Genomic DNA, 18,099 nt, shown 5'->3' on the forward strand with positions numbered 1-18,099 from the left:
AAGCAGCTGCCAACCATTCACATACTACCCTTAGAGAGTCAACATGAGTTGACCACTCAGATGAATAAATCACTAGATTATCAAGCTATGCACTACAATTGGGAACACCAGCTGATACAGAGTTAACCGGTCGTTGGAAAGTGGCTGATGCATTCCACATTCCGCATCCCAAAAGCCATGACTGAGTACTGTAGGAAGTTGTCTGGGGTTACAGAAGGCAGAAATTTCAGAAGCACGCGAGGTTAACGGAACCTGCCAGTAACATTATTGATTATTATTATTTGTACCCTGGTCCTATAAGAGCTCTTTGTCACTTCCCACGAGCCGGGTTGTAACGACAACTCACACTCATTATTATGTTTAATAAATGTATTGTATAGTGTGTGTGTGGCAGGCTTACATTGATGACAAAAAACAACATTTGAGAGTGCGCTGACCCTGGTGCTAGAGGGGGTACGTAGCTGGAGGTTGAATGTTTGAAGGGGTACAGAACTATGAAAAGGTTTGGGAACCATTGATTTAGGGCAATTCAGACGGCTGATTGAGGACCTTTTTACTTTAAATGTGTTTGTTTTCTATGATTGTGTTTTGCATCTCCGTTTTGCTTTTCATAGTGTATTGATATGTATATTATTTGTATTTAAAGAGCTCTTCTGTAAAATAGACCTTGGTCTCAGCATGACTCTCTGTCAAAATAAAGGTTAATTAAATAAAATAAAAACAAGGAACACTCAAAGACCAAAGATAACCATAATGCAATACCATAGTATAAAGCTATCTGGTAATAGCAACATTGATTGAACTTCTAATAAACTAAAACAATTGGAATCATCTGTCACAATCATTCTCACACACTGTAACTTGTGAGAATGCTTTGATAATTGTTATTCTTGTGTAATTTGGTCCTGCATTTAACAGGGCAAGCAACTGTGACATCCATGCAGAAATGAATTTTGTGACATGTGCTATCAGAAAACGGGCTCATGTGTCTGTATTTTCCCCAGTGAAGATTTAAATCAAACAATTATTTTTGAAAACTGATTGAAATACAATTTGCTGGACTGGAGATGGTTCTCAAAATTGTCAATTACTATCTCATTCATTACTAATGATGTATTGTTTGGTAAAAAAAAAGTGATTACAACTGTCGTGTGCAAATAAGGACATTGTTTTATGTTGATATTACACCTTCATTTTCTCTTTTGTTTTTACATAGATAAATAGCCTAATCTCCTCTATCCTCTTTCATTCGTCACATATTCAAAAGTGAATGATTTGACCCGCCCTGCATCCCGTAGCTGGTCTTGAAGCAAGCCAGCAGGCTAGCTAATGAAATCCACAGCTGCAAAGGAGGAGGAATAAGAAGAGGGAGGGTCTGCGAGAGAGAGACCCACACGAATCGGACTGGCAAAGGGAGGTTTAGAGGTGGTTAGGTAGCTACTTGATACTAATCAAAGGGACACCCGTACTAGTATTGGAATCATCAATTGGGTTTATGACAAAAAACAATAAATCAGATTCCGGTACTGTACCCTTCGGGAAATCGTGGAAGCGTAATTCAACGTGAACGGCGTTGACACCTCGCTGACATCATGGCTGAATTTAGCATCGATCAGAACAAACTGCCTGGAGTAAAAGAAGGTAACGTTTGCTAGCTAGCTACTTAGCAGCACGATAAACTGTAGCTAGAGCTAGCCTCGATGGTTCACACCTGTCTGACAGGTGTCAAGTACCTGCATCATATGCTTAATCTATGTTTGTTTTGTCAAATAGCTAAACTGGCAAACTAACGTTAGCTAACGTTACACTGGGTCACTGTTAAGTATCTGGCTTTCATGTTTTTGCTAGTTAGCTAACGTTAACTGGGGACATTCACACGTGATTCTGGAATTTGTTATGATTGTGCGAGTTTTTAACTGTCTGGCAGCTAACGTGTAAGATCGCGGTCTCTGGTCTGCAGAGGTGGCAATGGATTTTCGACTTTTACTGCAAACTGTCTGATTTCCCCCTGTCTAGTTAGTTATTGTATTCAATGGCATTCAGGTGGTTTGCATGTAAAGTGGTTGAGCCAGATGCTGTCACTCAATCTCTCCAGGATACGGTCTGGACATCTAAAGATGCTGTGGGCAACATCAGATCATGGTTTTGTAACGTTTCTCACCACCTGTTCTGAGCACACACTCCGTGTTCCCCTGACGGATGAATGCACAGATTGGTGGACCATGCTATATTGTCCCACCTAGCTATGTGTTGAGAAAAATATGCCATGCTAGTGTGCAAAACATTCCCAAATGAATTTCCTTTACTCACAAAGTTTCCTCAAAATGGCCTAGTTCTGGGCTGGAACAAAATGTTATTCAGAATTTGAAGAGTGTTGAGAATTGGTGAGCCCTAACTCTTGTCCAAAACAATAGCTCATAACAGCTGTTGGGATATGAGTGGACACTACAGACAGACCATAACACACTTAAAACAATCTCCTTGTTTGGATATCTTCTACACATATCATGTTATTGTGTATGCTTTCAATCTGCTCTGATTGGGGATGTGGAGCAGACTGTCTCTTCCTGAGATTGGGAAACAGCTGCTCTGGTCCAACTCCATGGAATTTGACATGGTGGTCTGGAGGAGAGCATGATGGGAGAACGTGCCTTTCCACTGCTGTGCGGCTGTCTCCATGGAACCATCCAAGTGATACATATGGTTGTTTTGAGATGGTTCCAGCCCCACCCCTATTTATTAATTTATTCCTGCTTACAAATGACAAAATGATTTATATTCATTGGGAAAATAAGAATTTATTGCCAGCCTCGGTTAACTTTTGGATGAAACAGTGTGGGTTATTTCTTCCAGGCCTGATCTAGGCCTGTTCCTAGATGTGCAACCTCAGCACGTTTCATGGTAGACATACTTTTGCTTTGCTCTTTGTCCGTGATCCACGCATGGCACTGTAGAGGGCCATGCATTGAAACATTGAGGCACATTTTAATGGAGAAATAACAATGTTCAGTAGGTTAGGTCAGTGTTAGATTGAATCTCCTGGGGGGGGGGGGGGGGTTCAATTAAGAGATTAAGCATAAGGTTGAAACGTGGTCAGTGTTAATCAACGTTTATGTGAGCCTGTCTGGGGTGGGGGTTTTATGGAAATGGGACCTAATTCATCCTCTCTCACTATGACACATCCATCTATCTACCCCCTCCCTGTTCTGCCCATTCTCTATCTATTAACCCCAGTGGAGCTGCAGCTCATCCCTCCCCTGCCCAGCAGTGACATGTGTCAGGGGAGTTTGATTCACTATGGGGCTGTCTATTAATCATAGAGGCTCTGGGTTGTCTTCACATGGCACTACAGCAGCTGAGAAATACTGCTGCACAGTTTGTTGACTGCTGCTTTTGTCATGAATTATGTATGATATGGATGAGGTCATCTCTGAGAACAGATTGTGGCTTGCCTTGCTGTGTGAGGTTGAACTGTGAGAGAGAGAGAGAGAGAGAGAGAGAGAGAGAGAGAGAGAGAGAGAGAGAGAGAGAGAGAGAGAGAGAGAGAGAGAGAGAGAGAGAGAGAGAGAGAGAGAGAGAGAGAGAGAGAGAGAGAGAGAGAGAGAGAGAGAGAGAGAGAGAGAGAGAGAGAGAGAGAGAGAGAGAGAGAGAGAGAGAGAGAGAGAGAGAGAGAGAGAGAGAGAGAGAGAGAGAGAGAGAGAGAGAGAGAGAGAGAGAGAGAGAGAGAGAGAGAGAGAGAGAGAGAGAGAGAGAGAGAGAGAGAGAGAGAGAGAGAGAGAGAGAGAGAGAGAGAGAGAGAGAGAGAGAGAGAGAGAGAGAGAGAGAGAGAGAGAGAGAGAGAGAGAGAGAGAGAGAGAGAGAGAGAGAGAGAGAGAGAGAGAGAGAGAGAGAGTTAATTACATATTTATAATCACAGTTTTGTATCCTCCTCAAAGATGTTCACCACAGTTTTGTGCCAGTAAATGGAGAGTCACTTAATAGCATTTCCAGAATGATTCCATTCCAGTTAAACAGAAGAGGTTTAAGTACAGTTTACCCAGCCTATAAAACAGAAACCATTTTGTATGTTCATCAGCAAATATTGCCTGTGTTGCTCACCTTGAGAATTTTCTAGATGAAAACAGCCCCTACGGCAGCAGGGCTCTATCCTAGTTGATATGCTTTATTGGACTGATGGAGTTAAATGCAAACAGACATGAGCATGTCCTTTCGAATAACCATTTTCTTGTTGGGTGTCAACTGATGGAGATGGGTTGTGGTGCATACAGGTTTATGTGAAACACACTAGAACTTCGTTTTGGTGTCTCTTTCTTTCGGTTTTGTACACCAGCTTCTAAACCGCTGAAAATACAATATTTTTGGTTATTGAAAATATATTTTACAGCGGTTTAGGTGGTTCAATGATTCTCTAGACTATTGCTTGTTTAATCACAAACTGAAATTAGGCAAACCTATATTAGAATTTTAACAACCAGGAAATGGCGGAGTGATTTTTGCATTTTTCACCTTTAAGAGTCCATGTTATCGAAGAAACAGTCAACCGCACGAATGCCCTGCCCTCCCGTCTTCAGTCAGCTTTGATTTAATCTTTACGGTTATGGAGGTTATTATATTTTCACAAGTGTCTTCATCCATAACATCACTTGTACGGTAATTGTCCTAAACCTAGATTAGGGTTTTCCTATGTAATCTGGTTGATCCCCTTAAATTATGAAGATTATGCTAATAGTGCTGGTTATCATATGAATATCGCATCAGCACTACTGTTAACGCTAGTTTGCATGTTGACTGGCGGATCAATTCTCCTTCAAGTGATGCCCAGGGGGAAACCTACAACGCTCATTGCCAGAGACGTCCATCATCTCTGACAGACTTTCAGATTCCTTCTATGAGTTCCATTCTTCTGTCTAATTTCTGCTCCTGTGATTGTTCTTGATCTGATTCGTCTTAAGCTATGGCACTTTGCATCTTCACAACTGCTTTGCCTCCGTCTGGCAGTCTGAATGCTTTTTGACAGTGTTGTGCTGCCTGTTTGGAAGCTGCTGCCTCCATCCTCTTCCCCATAAACTAATTAAAAGGTTTGCATGTCCTCAGCAAAAGTTAATGTGGTTCAACATATCCCAGAGACAGCAAATACAGAGCTTTACTATTCTGACTGAGTGACATCTAAGAAGGCTAATTATAACTAACACTTTTTCATGCTGTCGTGCCTTGGAAGCTAGGACTTAATTTCTTATAAGACTTAATAACTAATTACTGGCAGTTTGTTTTTCTACATTTAAAAAAAAAAGTAGATTTACCACAGCATGCTTAGGCTTGGCTTAGGTAGGCCGATGGGGCTTAGGTAGGCTGATGGGGCTTAGGTAGGCCGATGGGGCTTAGGTAGGCCGATGGGGCTTAGGTAGGCCGATGGGGCCTTAGGTAGGCCGATGGGGCCTAGGTAGGCCGATGGGGCCTAGGTAGGCCGATGGGGCCTAGCCTAATTCGAAATGAGCAAATTTGTTGAAAAAAACACAACAGAACAATCATCAGTCTTTATTTAACCCAGGGTCGCTTGCTCAACCCCACTTTCAGTTAATACTTTTCTCTTTATTTAAATCTAGACTTCTTTTAGGGCCCCTACTTCAGACATGGGCAAGTTCAGCTTCTCCTTTTGTCTTCTAGATCTCTGAACAGGCATCAAACAGAGAATGGCTTGTTAGTGCAGCAATCGTCCTTCCCCCCTGTGGGCCTGATGTTCTGTCTGATTGTTACAACGGCCTTGACATTTCTCCAGTTGATGCTGTAGTTCAGCCCCAGTAGCTGCCACAGGTGCAAAGTGTAAGATTAGCCGTCAAGGTTAAATTGGGGGCGCTTGTGTTATTAGGGTCACAAAACCCTTGTTTAGTCTTTGGTGCTCTGTTCTAGTGAATTTCCTGCCCTTGATCAGGGCGTATCTGTTATCAGTGCTGCAGTAGAACATCATGTGTCGGTGGTGTACACAATGTCTCGTAACATGGAACAATGGTTATCAAGCTGAGTTCTTACAGTACCAACAGAAAAACAGCTTTTCAAAAGGCCTTTTGGTCTGTGTTTCCATAAGAACTTCAGCTATATCGCCCCAACACAGACAACTTTAACACAGACAAAATATCGCAACGACACAGACCTAACTTCCCAAGTGTGGAGTAGTATTGGCTATTTTCATTACAAACTTTCATTTTAAAGTAACTTCCTGTCTCTCTGTCTACAGTTGTTCGGGATTTTGCTGTTCTGGAGGACCACTGCCTGGCCCATAACCTCCAGGAGCAGGAAAGTAAGTTTACTACCACACCTGAGATGACCTGGAATCAGCTTTACTCTCCCATCCCTAATGGTTTCAGGTTGTCTTGGCTGTTCCCAAAGCAGAGCCCTCTGGATGCAGACAGTGCGCTTTGTGCACAATAAACCTCCTCCATCGAAGTCTCCTTTACATCTCATTATCTAGAATAGTACTATTTTAGACAAGCACATTGAGATTTCTTTCCACATATGGCTATTTCATGTCAACTATTCCAAGTAGCACCCTTTTTTCGTTTTCTTTATGGGAATACAAGGAATACAAACTATCAGAATGTTCCATGCATTTGGAATTAGAAAAGTCTAATGAAAACACAAATGGTCCCGTGATGCCCTGAATCTCATGTCTGACCCTAAACCTCAGCGTCAGTGGTAGCAGGCCGTAAGCAGCTGCAAAGCACAGCTGCTAGTCTGCAGCCACAACAATGGCACACTGGTTCTGTGGTGGCTGTTAGCGGGCTGGGCGTTTGCTCACTGTGTCTGGATCACATTATTAATGCCCGTCTGCAGTAGTACAACAAACCAGTCCGGTCTGGTCTCTCTCTGTCAGACTGGTCTAGTCTGGGTGGACGTAAGGCCAGCACAATCAGCGTAGCAGGGATTGGGGATGTCATCAGGGAAACGTTAGAGGTTCTATGATTTTCCTTGAGAAACCTGTGTGTATGTTTGTGGTGTTTGTATCCCTGCATGAATTATTGATTGCGTGTTTGAGTTATGGATCTATAGCCTAAAAATCAGATTGATTTTGGTGAAAATTACAATGTATATTGTGCATCGCCCGTATCAACAAAAATATAGTGGTAAATGTTTTTGCTAAATAAGCATTGTTGTAAAATACACTGCATTTCAAACAGTCAGCAATAATCTAATGAGTTCCGGGCTTGTGAAGTTATACCTAGGCTAAATTTAAGCTTTCCACAACCATAAGACCTAGTAATAATTTAATTGTTTGGTCAAAATAGTTTAACCTGCTTTATTTTTTGCAATAATCCATGATCTGGTTTTCAAGTCTGTCTATGAAAATGCCCTTTTTACAAACGTAAGTAGAACCATGCATAATTAAGCAATAAGGCATGAGGGGGTGTGGTATACGACGGCTAAGGGCTGTTCTTATGCACGATTCAATGTGGAGTACCTGGACACAGTCCTTAGCCGTGGTATATTGACCATATATCACAAACCCCCGAGGTGCCTTATTGCTGTTATAAACTGGTTACCAATGTAATTCGAGCAGTAAAAATAAATGTTTTGTTATACCCGTGGTATACGGTCTGATATACAACGGCTGTCAGCCAATCAGCATTCAGGGCTCGAACCACCCAGTTTATAATCACTAATAATGACTAACTTCTTGTAGCAGGCGATAGGCTATAGAACATTAACACGGATCTCATCAACAGTCTCTCAAGCCCACGTGCTGGTGATTAGCCAGCTAATCTTTTATATTTCATGTTTAGCCAACTTGGATCTATTTGCTAGCCAACAAAGTTGAACTGTTTTAATTGTTATGAACACACCCTTCTGTTTCTCTCTAACAGTTTGAAAAGCATGTTAGCCTGTCCACTTTGTTCTGATGTTGAAATCAAGTGGCCTAATTTCTCAGAATGAGAACAAGTTGCCAATTCAATATATATTGTATATAATTGTGTTATGCTTATTGCACATTTCTAAAACAGACTAGATAGCTAGTATAAGTGTCTTTGGTTCAGGTGCTAGTGGTACCCTCATGTGACTCACTGAGCGTTAATGGGTCTGAATCAATGTCAATTGACACTCGTTTTAGAAGTGTCTGCTCTCTGTGAAATTTGAGTAGTGTTGGACATAAGGGTATCGTTAGAAAAGATCTCTTATTACGGTAAAATAATGTCTGTGTTTTGGTGTCCATATGAACGATTCTGTTGGACCAAACCTCAAATGCAAATAGCAAGTTGAAACCGCTTGTCTGGTAGTAAGATGTGATCGCTCAACCTTGTTGGCGTGAGAGGCAGGGGGAAAGGGCTTGGTTGTGTGTAAACCATAGAGGAAGAGGTAAAGCGAGAGTGAAGTTAAAATAAAATATGGCCAATGTGTGTTTCTATGGACCTAAGCTTTTCTCCTGCCTTTGGGACAATGACTCCCATTTGTTAGAGCGGTGACGTGCATCGCGTCATTATACACAGATCTCTGGGGGAAATGGGAAGGTGCAGACAAAAGAGCGAAGGAGACGACCAAACATACAACATGAGAAAAAGCGGAACTAAACTCTCCAAAAAATGGAAAACAACAAAACGCTGATTCTTGCGATTCAGGCATTCGGAATATCTCGCAAAAACATACATTTAGAATGAATCAAATTCATTCCATATGTCGCCCAGCTTAGTTTGAGTATTTTTGGATGAATGTCATCTTTAACATATCAGTTTCTTTGTGTCCGTCTGTGTGTGTTGTTGTTGTTGTGAAGCCCCTCTTCATTGTTTCACTCAAAGCCTAGCCTTCTATAACGGACATGTCATCTCACTGTAATTGGCTCCCTCCCAGTATTTCTTAGCTGTTGAGGTCGAAAGGTCACAACTCGAAATAGATGAAAGCCCATGCCTCTGAGGTCAGACATAACAGGGTCTTTCTCTTTTTTGTGCAAATAACATCTCCCCGTCTTGGGGATAATGTTTAAGGTCTAACAAGTCAGCTATACTACGCGTTGCCATCGGCATTGTAAATCATCTTGGGGATAATGTTTATGGTCTAACAAGTCAGCTATACTACGCGTTGCCATCGGCATTGTAAATCATCTTGGGGATAATGTTTATGGTCTAACAAGTCAGCTATACTACGCGTTGCCATCGGCATTGTAAATCATCTTGGGGATCGGCATTGTAAATCATTGTAAATCATCTTGGGGATCATGTTTATGGTCTAACAAGTCAGCCATCTGCATATCGTCTTGGGGATCATGTTTATGGTCTAACAAGTCAGCTATACTACGCGTTGCCATCGGCATTGTAAATCATCTTGGGGATAATGTTTATGGTCTAACAAGTCAGCTATACCACGCGTTGGCATTGTAAATCATCTTGGGGATAATGTTTAAGGTCTAAGAAGTCAGTTATACTACGCGTTGCCATCAGCATTGTGCCAGTTGCCGTTCTACCTGCTACACTGGAAACCAACCGAAATCAGTATTTTTATTTTCAAATCAATTAGAATTTTTTGGGAACTTTTACCATCTCACTACATAACATAATGGTAAACATTTATTTGAATGGAAAATCTCTTTTGATAAACTGGTTAAGTCAAGATGTAGCCTAGACCTATTTACAATATAGATGAATGCATATTCAATAGGAGTGTGTGCATGCATTGAGTTATTTCAACAAAACAAAAATATAAATGCAACACTCCTCAGTTTCATCACCTGTCCGGGTCTGGTCTCAGACGATCCCACAGGGGAAGAAGCCGGATGTGGCGGTCCTGAGCTTGGCTTAGTTACACGTGGTGTGCGGTTGTGAGGCTTGATGTACGTACTGCCAAATTCTCTAAAATGACTTTGGAAGCCGCTTATAGTAGAGAAATGAACATGAAATTCTCTGGCAACAGCTCTGGTGGACATTCCTTCAGTCAGCATGCCAATAGCACGCTCCCTCAACTTGATACATCTGTGGCATTGTGTTGTGTGATAAAACTGCACATTTTAGTGGCTGTTTATTGCCCCCAACACAAGGTGCACCTGTGTAATGATCATGCTGAATCAGCTTCTTGATTATGCCACACCTGTCAGGTGGCTGGATTATCTTGGCAAAGGAGAAATGCTCACTAACAGGAATGTAAACAAATTTGTGCATGGAATTTGTGAGAAATAAGCTGTTTGTGCATATGGACCATTTCTGGGATCTTTTATTTCAGCTCATGAAACATGGGACCAACACTTTACATGTTTTGTTTATATTTTTTGTTCAGTGTAGCTTGTTTTGACTGATTTTTAATGGGGCTACAGATGGAAAAACAATCTGTTTCCCTTCCATTTGTGACTTATTATAGGGATCAACAACATTAATAACCCACAAATGCTGATGCTCCAGATACTCAACTAGTCTAAAGGCCAGTTTTATTGCTTCCTTAATCAGCACAACAGTTTCCAGCTCTGCAAACATAATTGCAAAAGGGTTTTCTAATGATCAATTAGCCTTTTAAAATGATAAACTTGGATTAGCTAATACAACGTGCCATTGGAGCACAGGAGTGATGGTTGCTGATAATGGGCCTCTGTAAGCCTATGTAGATATTCCAGCTACAATAGTAATTTACAACATTAACTATGTCTGCACTGTATTTCTGATCAATGTTAATGGACAAAAAAATGTGCTTTTCTTTCAAAAACAAGGACATTTCTATACACACAAGTTTGGGGTCACTTAGAAATGTTTTTGTGTGTATATATATATATATATATATTTCAATTCATTCCCTTATCTTTGTAGTTGAAATTCACTGCTTGACTAAGGGACCTTACAGTTATCTTTATGTGTGGGCTACAGAGATGAGGTTGTCATTGAAAAATTATATATAATATTTTCTGGAGTCCTTGTGAAACTGCCCTCTGCCACTGGTTGATTTTTGACTAGTTGAGGGGTGAGACTTGACTGGAGCAGGGTCACAGCGTAATGAATCCAGTGGACACTCCACTGCGTTAGGCCTATAAACTAGGGCGGCGGATGTCTCTCCACTGCGTTAGGCCTATAAACTAGGGCTGATATCTCTTCACCGCGTTAGGCCTATAAACTAGGGCTGATGTCTCTCCACCGCGTTAGGCCTATAAACTAGGGCTGATGCGTTAGGCCTATAAACTTAGGGGGCTGATGTCTCTCCACCGCGTTAGGCCTATAAACTAGGGCGGCTGATGTCTCTCCACCGCGTTAGGCCTATAAACTAGGGCGGCTGATGTCTCTCCACCGCGTTAGGCCTATAAACTAGGGCGGCTGATGTCTCTCCACCGCGTTAGGCCTATAAACTAGGGCGGCTGATGTCTCTCCACCGCGTTAGGCCTATAAACTAGGGCGGCTGATGTCTCTCCACCGCGTTAGGCCTATAAACTAGGGCGGCTGATGTCTCTCCACCGCGTTAGGCCTATAAACTAGGGCGGCTGATGTCTCTCCACCGCGTTAGGCCTATAAACGAGGGTCTTGTTAAGCCTCAATGATTTCATGTATTGGCCAGCATCACTGTCTCATGCATTCTGTTGCACTCACATTGTCCAATGCTGTCTGGCCCTTTAGGATGCCAGCCGCAGAGAACTGGAACAATTAGTCCGTTCAGAAACTTCTGAGGCTACGCCAAGGTTGAGTAAACACGAAAGTTCCTAGAAATACGGCCAACAGAAATGTATTTTCCCCCAGAGAAAAGAACAGCATTGAACATAAACAAATATATTGTTTTCTGACGTTGTATGTTTGCCCTCAATTTTGTGTGGCACCGAAAACCCACTGCACAACCGATCAGTGTCGTCCTATAATCGTTGTCGTCTCGCAATCTCAGAGTAGGAACGTATGGAGCCTCTAGTAAATTGTAGCGTAATTTGGTACTTTTCACTTGGAACCTACCAGTGGATAAATAACCAGTCCAGTGGAGCTGAATGAGTAGCAAGGGATTGAGTGATGCTCCTCCACCTATTTTGAGCTGGTAGAGCGTCAGCAACGAGGACAACCTTCCTTGTCCAGCTCTTTGGTCTGTCTCATCCAATGGGGCCAGCCTTGGAATGGCAACTCCTGGGCTAGTTTGTCATGTCCTGACTCATTGAGCTTGGCTCTGTAACTTCAGGGCTGAAGCGTCCGTGTTTATATCCCTCGTCTCTTCCACAGTGTACACTACTAAACATGCTACTTGTCCTGTCAAAATGGATATCCAAATTTATGTTAGAAATCAAACCCTCTCGGCTCCAGTACTTGCATCTGAGACCTGCGGTTTAAAAGGCACCAAAGCAAATTAAACTGGAGGGTTGTGTTCCTCAGCATTGTGGGTTGGCCGGATGACCTGTGAGAGTGTGAAGAAGAGGGTGTGTACTGATTCTGAGTGCTGTGTTTGTTGCTGTGTTTGTCCCCGCAGTCGAGAGCCACTTGGCTTCCAACGTCCACAAGAGCCGTCTGGTGCAGCAGGACGTAGCGTTGGCCAAGCAGCTGCAGGAAGAGGAGGACCGGAGGGCCAAGGCCAAGGCCCACAGACAGCACAGAGACATGTGAGTGAGATCATATTAACCACATCATTCCACCACACAATATTCAGTGTGCTCTAGAGATAGCGCGTACGTCATGGAGACTCACAATCTAACTCACACCTTAACCTTAAAGATGGAGACTGCATAACTAGTGTGTTTGATTGTGAGTTTCCCTGACCTACCCTCTAGAGCCTAGGGTGGTACACTAAGTCACACCGTATTTTACTATATACCGGTATTGATGCATGGCCCTGTTTTGGGTTTTTACTTTACCTTCGATAATGGTATTTGTTAAAGCGTAACGTACATTTTTATAATTTAATCTGCTACTTAAGTCCACTCACTCACACTCACTCACACACACATATATTACTGCACCTGTACATAGCCCACCTATAATTTAGCCCAAACAACTACCTCTTTCCCTACTGTATTTAATTAATTTATTTATTTTGCTCCTTTGCACCCCATTATTTTTATTTCTACTTTGCACATTCTTCCAATGCAAATCTACCATTCTAGTGTTTTACTTGCTATATTGTATTTACTTCGCCACCATGGCCTTTTTTTGCCTTTACCTCCCTTATCTTACCTCATTTGCTCACATCGTATATAGACTTGTTTATACTGTATTATTGACTGTGTTTGTTTTACTCCATGAGTAACTCTGTGTCGTATGTGTCAAACTGCTTTGCTTTATCTTGGCCAGGTCGCAATTGTAAATGAGAACTTGTTCTCAACTTGCCTACCTGGTTAAATAAAGTTGAAATAAATAAATATTCCACACAGACATAGCCCCACCACTCGAGGGCATTTGTTGTATAATAACACAAGTAGTTTTGTTTCTTACATCTGCAAACAGCTAGTTTGTCTTTTCTTAGCAAGTTGCCACTAAACCGTGTTAGCCGCTAATGCTAGTTAGCTGGCTAGCTAATAAATGTAGTCAGAACAAATGTAGCTAGCTATACAGCCTGATACTAATGATGGTGTAGGCCTAAATCAGCATGTTTGTGCATCAGGAAACACTGATCAACACCGGTTCATACTCAGGCACAATCCAGTGCATTCGGAAAGTATTCAGACCCCTTGACTTTTTCCAAATTTCGTTACGTTACAGCCTTATTTTAAATTGTATTAAATAAAAAGATTTCCCTCACCAATCTACACACAATACCACACAATGACAAAGCCACAACAGATTTTAAGTAATTTTTGCAAATGGATTAAAAATACAACTGAAATATCACATTTACATAAGTATTCAGACCCTTTACTCAGTACTTTGTTGAAGAACCTTTGGCAGCGATTACAACCTCAAGTCTTCTAGTGTATGACGCTTTACTTTTCTGCAGATCCTATTAAACTCTGTCAGGTTGGATGGGGAGCATCGCTGCACAGCTATTTTCAGGTCTCTCCAGAGATGTTCGTTCGGGTTCAAGTCGGGGCTCTGGCTGGGCCACTCAAGGACATTCAGAGACTTGGCCCGAAGCCACGCCTGCGTTGTCTTGGCTGTGTGCTTAGGTTCGTTGTCCTGTTGGAAGGTGAACCTTCACCCCAGTCTAAGGTCCTGAGTGCTCTGGAGCAGGTTTTCATCAAGGATCTCTCTGTTCTTTACATTCATCTTTCTCTCGATCCTAACAAGTCTCCTAGTCCCTGCTGCTGAAAAACAACCCCACAACATGATGCTGCCACCACCATGCTTCACCGTAGTGATGATATTGGCCAGGTGATGAGCGGAGCCTGGTTTCCTCCATACTTGACACTTGGCGTTCAGGCCAAAGAGTTTAGTCTTGTTTTCATCAGACCAGAGAATCTTGTTTATCAGAGAGTCCTTAAGGTGCCTTTTGGCGAACGTCAAGCGGGCTGTATTCAGTGTCCACTAATGTACTCGAACTATAGAATTATTATTAGCATTATATTTCCATGATTCCAACAGTTCACCCAAGTGTTTTGATCTAAATCTCAATTGCCACGTTTGGTAAAAAATAAGCCCTACATTGTTTTCCACGTAGGGCTGCACGACATTGGCAATGTGGAAATGATCTCAAATGAGTGCAGGAAATGCAGAAATCGATTAAAAATGCTGACATTTCTTGGGGGGTTGAAGTTTTATACTGTTCAATTCAACTATCAGAATGGATGAATGAAGACCTGTTGAAATCACTTAGAATGTATGTGTTGACACACTGAGGTAATGCACTACTTATGAAGCAAATTTAGAAATGACATCACCGCACTCTTATGCTTATCCCCCCCAACACCACAGCCACATTTTATACACCCCACACTATTCTGGAAACAGAGCTTTGGGTGTCAGATGTGGAGGAAAAGGCTCCAGTCTTTCCTTCCCCCGTGTGTTATTAGTCCGACACGCTGACACACTCGAGTCACCCGCCCTCACGCTCGCTAGCAGCAGAGCAGCACCCCCAAGAGAGCCAGATGCTCCGCCGCCCATACAGCCTGGGCTAATGCTGATTTGGCATGCTAGAAGCTTCTGCTGCCATCCTCTCTACCCTCTGCCCAATACCCATCTCTACCTCGCTCTCTCTCTACCGATATTCCCCCAGACACCCATCACTTTTAGAATACACTAGGACCTGTATTCATAAACCATGATTGAAAAGACACCATCCTAGATCCCTCAAATTCAAATCTGGACCTCGGAGCCAGCAGTACTGTTTTTTCCCATTCTTCCCCTCTAATCAGGTACCGATTTTTATGGGTGTAAATTCATTATCAAGTGGAACAGCAGTGCTCCATACCTGGTAGGGTAAGATTGAAATAGCCCTATCCTAGATCAACACTCCTCTGAGATAAACAACCTATTAGAACTGTATTACAATGGCTAAATCTGGACTGAAACCGGGATGGACTGTCTGAACTCGTCCAATAGGAAATGCAAAAATTTTTGCTACGGTGTACCATAATGAATACGTCCCTGCAACATACATTCTCTAACGTGGACATTCAGACAACTTCTAGCATCGCCTTCACAGTGGTGTCTCATCACATTCTTCAAGGACTGGCTGCAGATGGAATCGTTATCCGTTCTGAAATGTGTCAAGGTTTTCTAAGATATGAGAACACCTACCTGGGCCAGAGACAGAGATGGTATCAGTCTAAGCACTTGATTAGTATTAGGATCCTTGTGTTCAGTAGCCTTGATACTGCCACCAGCACTATGAAACAGGGTTTGTATCAGCATAGTGTGTGTATATACTACCCATGCATACCCAATGTGTTTGTGTAGATGTTAGAGGGCGGCAGGTAGCCTAGCGGTTAGAGCGGTGGGCCAGGAACTGAAAGGTAGCTGTTTCGAATCCCAAGCCAACATGGAGAAGAATATATATATATATATATATATATTATGGAATGAGAAGCAGGAACACAGTCCTGTCTCATACATTGGATTGAACATTGTTCTCATAAGCCACATTCTGAGATGAGTGACTTGATTTTGAGCTGATTTGAGTTAACCAGAACCTTGGGCAGGGTACAAGTTTTGGGGCAGTTGTGTATCTACTTCTGATGGTGTTTTCTCATCTTGTTTGTCTCCTACACACACACACACACACACACACACACACACACACCTACCTAGTGAGCGCAGTGACAATGAGATCGCCCAGGAGATTCAGGAGGAACTGGTCCGACAGGCCAAGCAGCAGCGGATGCAGGAGGAGAAGGATGCGGTAAGTGACACTACACCTCTCCCCCTTCTCCCGCCTCAACCAGTCAACATGGGCATACCTCCTCCTCCCTCCAATCACAAACTGTAGTATCGATGGGTCACTATGGGCGGATCACCCGATTGGCTTGTTGAAAACCACTGCTGGTGTTACAGCATGTACTTGTTTATTCTACTTCAGTGTTAGAATGTCTAGCCCAATGGTGACCTCATGTCTGGTGACATCAAATACTATACTGATCAAAAAGTAAAGTGTTTGGTCTCATGTTTCAAGAGTGAAATAAAAGATCCCAGAAAATGTCCATATGCCCAAAAAGCTTATTTTTCTCAAATTTCTTCACATTCCTGTTGGTGAACATTTATCTTTTTCCAAGATAATCAATCCACCTGACAGGTGTGTCATATCAAGAAGCTGATTAAACAGTATGATCATTACACAGGTGCACCTTGTGCTGGGGACAGTAATAGGTCACTCTAAAATGTGCCATTTTTGTCACGCAACACAATGCCACAAATGTTTTGAGGGAGTGTGCAATTGGCATGTTGACTGCAGGAATGTCCACCAGAGCTGTTGCTAGAGAATTGAGGCGGTGCTGGGTGCAGAGGAGTATTTCTGTCTAATAAAGCCTTATAGACTCCCAGGCCCAGCCATGGCTGTTTCCTTGCACAGTCATGTGAAATCCATAGATTAGTGCCTAATTCATATATTTAAATGTACTGATTGCCTTTTATGAACTGTAACTCAGTCAAATCTTTGAAATTGTTATGTTGCGTTTTATTTTTGTACAGTATATACAGTGCCTTGCGAAAGTATTCGGCCCCCTTGAACTTTGCAACCTTTTGCCACATTTCAGGCTTCAAACATAAAGATATAAAACTGTATTTTTTTGTGAAGAATCAACAACTAGTGGGACACGATCATGAAATGGAACGACATTTATTGGATATTTCAAACTTTTTTAACAAATCAAAGACTGAAAAGTTGGGCGTGCAAAATTATTCAGCCCCTTTACTTTCAGTGCAGCAAACTCTCCAGAAGTTCAGTGAGGATCTCTGAATGATCCAATGTTGACCTAAATGACTAATGATGATAAATACAATCCACCTGTGTGTAATCAAGTCTCCGTATAAATGCACCTGCACTGTGATAGTCTCAGAGGTCCGTTAAAAGCGCAGAGAGCATCATGAAGAACAAGGAACACACCAGGCAGGTCCGAGATACTGTTGTGAAGAAGTTTAAAGCCGGATTTGGATACAAAAAGATTTCCCAAGCTTTAAACATCCCAAGAAGCACTGTGCAAGCGATAATATTGAAATGGAAGGAGTATCAGACCACTGCAAATCTACCAAGACCTGGCCGTCCCTCTAAACTTTCTGCTCATACAAGGAGAAGACTGATCAGAGATGCAGCCAAGAGGCCCATGATCGCTCTGGATGAACTGCAGAGATCTACAGCTGAGGTGGGAGACTCTGTCCATAGGACAACAATCCGTCGTATATTGCACAAATCTGGCCTTTATGGAAGAGTGGCAAGAAGAAAGACATTTCTTAAAGATATCCATAAAAAGTGTTGTTTGCCACAAGCCACCTGGGAGACACACCAAACATGTGGAAGAAGGTGCTCTGGTCAGATGGAACCAAAATTGAACTTTTTGGCAACAATGCAAAACGTTATGTTTGGCGTAAAAGCAACACAGCTCATCACCCTGCACACCATCCCCACTGTCAAACATGGTGGTGGCAGCATCATGGTTTGAGCCTGCTTTTCTTCAGCAGGGACAGGGAAGATGGATGGAGCCAAATACAGGACCATTCTGGAAGAAAACCTGATGGAGTCTGCAAAAGACCTGAGACTGGGACAGAGATTTGTCATCCAACAAGACAATGATCCAAAACATAAAGCAAAATC

The 18,099-nt window shown here is 42.4% G+C and overlaps 1 protein-coding gene across 5 annotated transcripts in view; it reads left to right on the top strand.

The window, feature by feature from the left end:
- The first annotated feature begins 1,319 nt into the window (after positions 1–1,319).
- The window catches only part of LOC123997194 (zinc finger CCCH domain-containing protein 13-like), a 31,200-nt gene continuing 14,420 nt past the window's right edge, over positions 1,320–18,099 (top strand). For 4 of the 5 annotated variants that reach the window (XM_046301342.1, XM_046301358.1, XM_046301368.1 and 1 more), the window contains exons 1-4: positions 1,320–1,641; positions 6,233–6,295; positions 12,394–12,523; positions 16,104–16,194. In XM_046301342.1, coding sequence (XP_046157298.1) covers positions 1,593–1,641; positions 6,233–6,295; positions 12,394–12,523; positions 16,104–16,194 — 333 coding nt within the window. In that variant the 5' untranslated portion in view covers positions 1,320–1,592. The remainder of the gene's footprint in view (positions 1,642–6,232; positions 6,296–12,393; positions 12,524–16,103; positions 16,195–18,099) is intronic. The other variant, XM_046301375.1, reaches the window with a different exon arrangement.

This window comes from Oncorhynchus gorbuscha, linkage group LG02, assembly GCF_021184085.1.
Source record: "Oncorhynchus gorbuscha isolate QuinsamMale2020 ecotype Even-year linkage group LG02, OgorEven_v1.0, whole genome shotgun sequence".
NCBI classification, from domain to species: Eukaryota; Metazoa; Chordata; class Actinopteri; order Salmoniformes; family Salmonidae; genus Oncorhynchus; species Oncorhynchus gorbuscha.